Genomic DNA, 5,442 nt, shown 5'->3' on the forward strand with positions numbered 1-5,442 from the left:
GAAAAGCAGCTTTGGTGCACAGCTGAGGTCTGTCCTTGAGCAGTCTGGTACCAGAGCCTGGGGTTTATGAGCTTGACCTGCGAGGAGTAACTACCATGTTACAGCTGCACTCGCTCTCTGCCCTGATCCCACTATGCAACACCCGCCTTAGGGTAAACATGATCATATAAGCACTGTGTTTGCAAAAGCTTCTGTGGGTGGCAAGGTTTGTTTTCTGGGGAAAGTTATAAAAGTTGAGCATAGATAAGGCTTCAATTGTTGATGGCAGGTTTTTTTTAACTCGGGGAGAAAGACATTCCTAGGGCAAGTTGAAATAAAAAAAAGAATTCGAGTCATCAACTGCTCCACTTACTTACAAATTCACCCTATCCAACTTCATTTCTTCAAGGTTTTCACTTAGGAGACTTCACCTGATCAGTCTCAAAAGAAAAATAACTTAATTTTATTTGCTGTTGATATGCATCCTCAGGTGTTATTTTTAATAAATGCATGAAGAAATCAATGCATGCCTGTTGAAAACTGGTCACAGCTGTTAAGCCCAGAATGCAGAAAGCTACTGTCCATGCCAAATAGCTACATTTTCAACTTCTGCTTCAGTCCCGCTGCTGCTGAGCCATGAAATGTGCCACTCCATTTTTATCTATAAAGTCTCCTTCACCTTCCGTCCTGTAATGACAATAAATCCAGCCTGTTGAGAAGACAATCAGTTTGTGGCAGCACGGTGATGTGTGCACTACCCAGATAAGCAAAATGCCAGGAATCAGTACCTTCCCACTGTAGTGTAAGTACCTGCCTTAACTTTCGACCGCACTGTTGCCTGTAAAAGTTTTGACCTGCAAAGCACACAGGCTAGACAGCCAAAGAACACATTCCTTTTTTTGCAAAACTATATTTTTACTAATGTTCCTCTCAGCATGTAGCCTCTACAGGAAAAACTTCATAGTCCAGTCATGATTTGAAGTTACCAGGGATTAAGTCCTATGAAGTTTATCCTGACTTTCATTAGGGGCACCTTAAAGATGTGTAAGTGTATGCAGCCAGATACTGTGTGATCTTCTTGCTGTAAAAATCCATCCTCTCTTACCCTTTCCCCATCATGCTACATGCCGTTGTGACAAAGTGCAAGGATTTACAGCCTCCTGCGGGAAAAAAAAGTAACTGCCATGTGAATTCGGTCCTCATAAACCACGTATTTCTGCTGATCTTTGAAAGCTGTGATCAAGCTCATCATTACACCTGAAAACTGCTATAAAGAAGAAATGTCTATGTGTCAGCATCTCTTGCAAATGAGAGGAAAATAACTTTTAAAATCAGTTACTGGAGATTTGTTTCCCTTAAAAAATGAAGGCATCTAGCAGTCACAGCAAGTTGCTATAGTGCTGCGTATTTATGTTCTCTCATGAAAGCCACAGTCATCTGGTGAACTGACACCTATCTTGTGTGAGTAGGTAGAAACTAGCAATCCTGAAACTCGGCAAAATAGCCTGCATTGGGCTGTCAGGGAGTGGCACGTATTAACAGTCACAAAACAGTGTCAAAAAGGAGAAGTCTTAATTCCCTGGTGAAAATGGCAGTGGCTGGCAAAGATTGGATCTCTGCTGCCAAGGGTGTATCTACATCAGCATTTTAGTTAGTTGAAATCACAAGTTCAAATCAGAACCACCTGTTTTTCTCTACTGATCAGCTACTAGTGACAAGCACCGTGCTGGCCCCTTTGCAATGGGCTGTATTTTCACAGGAGAGTAGAGGTATCACCCTAAGATTTTTGAGAGAAAATGCCTGTAAAGCTATGTGTGTGATGTACTGCTGAAAGCCCTCACTGAAGTGATGAGTACTCACAGGTCCAGACTTCATGCAGAATACACGTCTGTCATGTAATATGACAGCAAAAGACAGAAGCTCTGTAGCAGATCTTAACATGCCACTATGATAGAGGCGTAACTTAACTCAATCTGTTCTCAAGCATTGAAATAAATGTCTAATTTTTCCCCAGACATTTGAGTTTGTCATACAGGTTCCCATTTTGTATCCAGGTACATTCTGTAACACATATTTCATTTGGTGTCTGATCATTTAAAAATAGAATTGGTCATCATTCTAGTAGTATTGTGGCTATTATTTTTGGTCAGCAGGGCAAGACAGAGCTTTTTTTCTGATGAAAGACCACATACTAACAAACATACATTTTAGATTTATTTCAGATATTGGACTGGGGAAGTACTGAAAAAAAAAAAAATTAAACCTATATCAAACCTAGCAAATTTGACAGAAAAGTCATTTAAGGAGAATAAATATGCATGTTCTTATGTCATTTTTTTATGGTTAATTTTCTCATTAAATCTGCTCTGTGGATTATATACTGGGTATCAACAATTTGTTTTAGGAAAAGATGGTATCTTAGCAATTCAAAACACACACCCTTATTCAAAAGAAATTAACTCAGCTGATGTTTATATGAGTGGCACTAAAATATTTTATTCCGAGTGATGAAAATAAACCTCCATGTTTTCTTATCGCTCTGAAATTTATACTTTACCTCAAAAAATAAGTAAGCACAAACTTTGCAAACTAGCAGCGCAAATCAGCACTGTATTTCTGCATGCATCGTAGGCAGAGATCTTGAAACAACAGCTCTGAAAGGGGTCCGAACTGTTCTATTTCTCTGAATTCTGCCTGAGCCCAGAGACCTAGTAACAAAAAGTGGGTGGGTGGAATAACTATCTTGAAAACTTCTGACTGGGAATGAATCACAGACTTTTGACTGATCTCATTAAAAGGATACAACTGCAATCAGCAATCTCAGATACCCAGTGCAAGTTTCGCTAGTAGCAAAAGAAACCTACTCCCATGCTGGGTGAATTTTATTTGGACTTCACAGCTTATGAAATCAAAACCAGTGGAAAAGACTACATGACTTTTCCACTTCAAACATACTTGTTTTCATTGAATGGTCTAAGGTACTTTGCTCCATTTGGAAATGTGTAGGTTCCAGCCCCATGAAACATGTTGGTTTTGAACTTGCCTTCATAAACTGCCCCAGAAGGATGTTCTAGTCTTCCAGTACCATTCATCCCGCATTTCATGAGAGATGAAGGATAAAGAAAATTATTAATGTTTATGCTTACAGTACCATTTCCTTTCATTACAATATCCTTTCAGATTGCTGCCTTTGAGTCTGCTATCATATTCAGTCTGCTATTCATATGATAATGGAAAGTGACTATCCTTTCAGATTTAGACAGGTTCCTGCTTCCACAAATATTTCAGGTAAGAGCTTAGAAGTTTTTGGCCAGCCACGGTGTCCAATAAACCCCTCCTCTGCTGGTAGTCTCACAGGATCTTAACAATCTATGCAGCACAGAACTGCTGTCCCCAGCCCTGCAAATAACTTGTCTACCCTGACAGCCTGAGGGGTTAATTAAATTTTCCAGAATTTATTTCTGTGGATCAAGGCAGAGCAAGTCTTTCATTTGTTCAGCCTAGGCCACTAAACCATGCCTGGGGATTTAAATCTGTGCTGTAAAGCACTTCTGTGCCATAATCTTAATTCTTATTGTTGCACCAATATTTTTGTAAGAGACTGAAAAAAAGGCCAGACTAGATCTAATAAAGCCACAAGATGCTGTTTCCTAATTGCAGACCCTTATTTGTCTCGTTTCAAGGACTGTCTCCTCTCCAGCAACAACAAAATAAGCATTTTTCCTATACTTACTAATTCATTCCTGGGGAACTCAGTAACCAAGGGCAGCCAAACAATGGTGTACCTGTCAATGGCCAGAGCTCCCCTGTTTCATTGTGGGATCTGTGTGTGGCATATATACACACGCAGGAGGGCTGTGCCTAGCCCACTATGTGTGCACAGCCCATTCATACAGGGCTTTCACAGTGGCTATGCTGTGCTGGGCACTACCGGCACCATGCTGCCTGGGTGTTTCACCAGGGTCTGCCTGCCAGCAATGACTGGTATGTTTGCAGGAGCCTTAGGAGGCAGCAGGACATCTGAAGACCCCAAGTGTCTCAAGGCTTCAGGCTGGGCTGTGACAAGATTCCCAGGTAGAAGAAGAGCCTGTGGCGTTGATCTGATCCTTCTCAGGTTGTGACTTTCCTTTCTGTGTCTTTTTAAGGATGGATACGGTGAGATATGCTCCATTCCAAACCCAGAGAAATTTTAAAATGAAGGAATACTTAAAATTACCTTGTCATTTTTCCAGCTGCTGACATAGGTAGTTCTGTTGGCGCCAGTGTGGACTCCATGACCGTTCTTCTCAAGCACACCCTCAGGTGTCCTTTTGTACTCCCCCTCTAGAAAACAAGAGTGGTGGAAGACAGGTATTTTCACTTCAAGACAGAGAGCATCTGAGAGGCAAAAACCTATGAGATCATGCAATGTGTTTCTTCTATTGCATGGAGCCATTTCTCCCAGAGCTGAGTCTCCATCTCCTTTGGACAGACTCCTCCCAGGGATGAACCCTCGGAGCACGCAAGCCCTGCGGGAGCAGGCACCTTTGGGTGCCACACACAGAGTGCAAGCCAGCAGCAGTCCCGTCACCCACTCTTCCACCACCACTGAGCCCACTGTGGGGGTGGTGGGGAGCCGACGTGGATCAGAGCAGACCCCAATGGACCATCGGGGCGGTGGCTGTGGCCGCTCTACAGGAGGACCCTGAGGAAACACCCCCACAGCAGCTTCTGTGTGTCTGGGAGGGGGGTTCTTACACAGCCAATGCAGTGTGTTACTTGGGTCATAGACCATTTTTGCTGGTAAAATTTTTTGCTTTAAACTCCAACCCGGCACAGGTTGCCCAGAGGGGTTTTGGAGTCTTCATCCACGGAGATATTCAAAGCTCAATGGGATGCGGTTCAGGGCAGCCCTTGTGGGTGACCCTGTAAGTGCAGGGGGCTGGGGATCTCCAGAGGGGCCTCCCCACCTCAGCTGCATGGCTTCAGGGTCACTCGTCACTTAGGTAACCCTCACCCTGAAACTGGTATAGATTTCCTCCGGTTTAATCCCATACACTCAGTTTTCCAAAAGGAATTAGCACCTACCAAGATTTTACTATACTTGTCTTTATTTGGGAATACAAAAGACACTAAAAACCGCAGCATCTGTTGAGAAAGAAACAACCAGTGTCACTGTTACCACTGTCGGCTGAAATTCAAATGTATATACACAAATACATATTCAAATACACAGCAGCTTGAAGCCGCACATAATTATCAGCGTGCTGCTTGAGCGTGCGGTTCTTTATAGGGGAGCACTCGGTCCTGTCAGCGGGCACCGCCTGAGGGGAAGGCGGCGAAGGCGGCGAAGGCGCGACCGTCCGGCGTTGCCAGGCGGAAGTGTCCGCGGTTGCTAGGAAGGCGGGCGGCCCGGAAGGGGAAGGCGGGCGCTTCCGGGTCAGGGGAAGCTGAGCCGAGCCGGTGCGGAGCGGAGAGGTGAGG

The 5,442-nt window shown here is 43.8% G+C and overlaps 1 protein-coding gene across 1 annotated transcript; it reads right to left on the reverse strand.

The window, feature by feature from the left end:
- Positions 1 to 593: 593 nt before the first annotated feature.
- On the reverse strand, positions 594 to 5,106 carry MORN2 (MORN repeat containing 2). The gene is made up of 4 exons (XM_010562521.1): positions 5,058 to 5,106; positions 4,197 to 4,302; positions 2,935 to 3,072; positions 594 to 666 (listed from the first exon to the last, which is right to left on the reverse strand). The coding sequence occupies exons 1-4, from the start codon at positions 5,104 to 5,106 to the stop codon at positions 594 to 596; spliced, it is 366 nt and encodes a 121-aa protein (XP_010560823.1).
- Positions 5,107 to 5,442: the final 336 nt, after the last annotated feature.

Source organism: Haliaeetus leucocephalus, unplaced genomic scaffold, assembly GCF_000737465.1.
Source record: "Haliaeetus leucocephalus isolate CR32 unplaced genomic scaffold, Haliaeetus_leucocephalus-4.0 Scaffold160, whole genome shotgun sequence".
NCBI lineage: Eukaryota > Metazoa > Chordata > Aves > Accipitriformes > Accipitridae > Haliaeetus > Haliaeetus leucocephalus.

Excerpts from the sequence above, each read along its gene's own strand:
- MORN2 (XM_010562521.1), bottom strand. The coding sequence starts at position 5,106 with ATGCTGCGGTTTTTAGTGTCTTTTGTATTCCCAAATAAAGACAAGTAT. Across the intron at positions 3,073-4,196 it reads AGCAGCTGGAAAAATGACAA|GATGAATGGTACTGGAAGAC; the intron begins GGTAATTTTAAG and ends CATGAAATGCGG. Across the intron at positions 667-2,934 it reads AGACCATTCAATGAAAACAA|GACGGAAGGTGAAGGAGACT; the intron begins GTATGTTTGAAG and ends TTGTCATTACAG.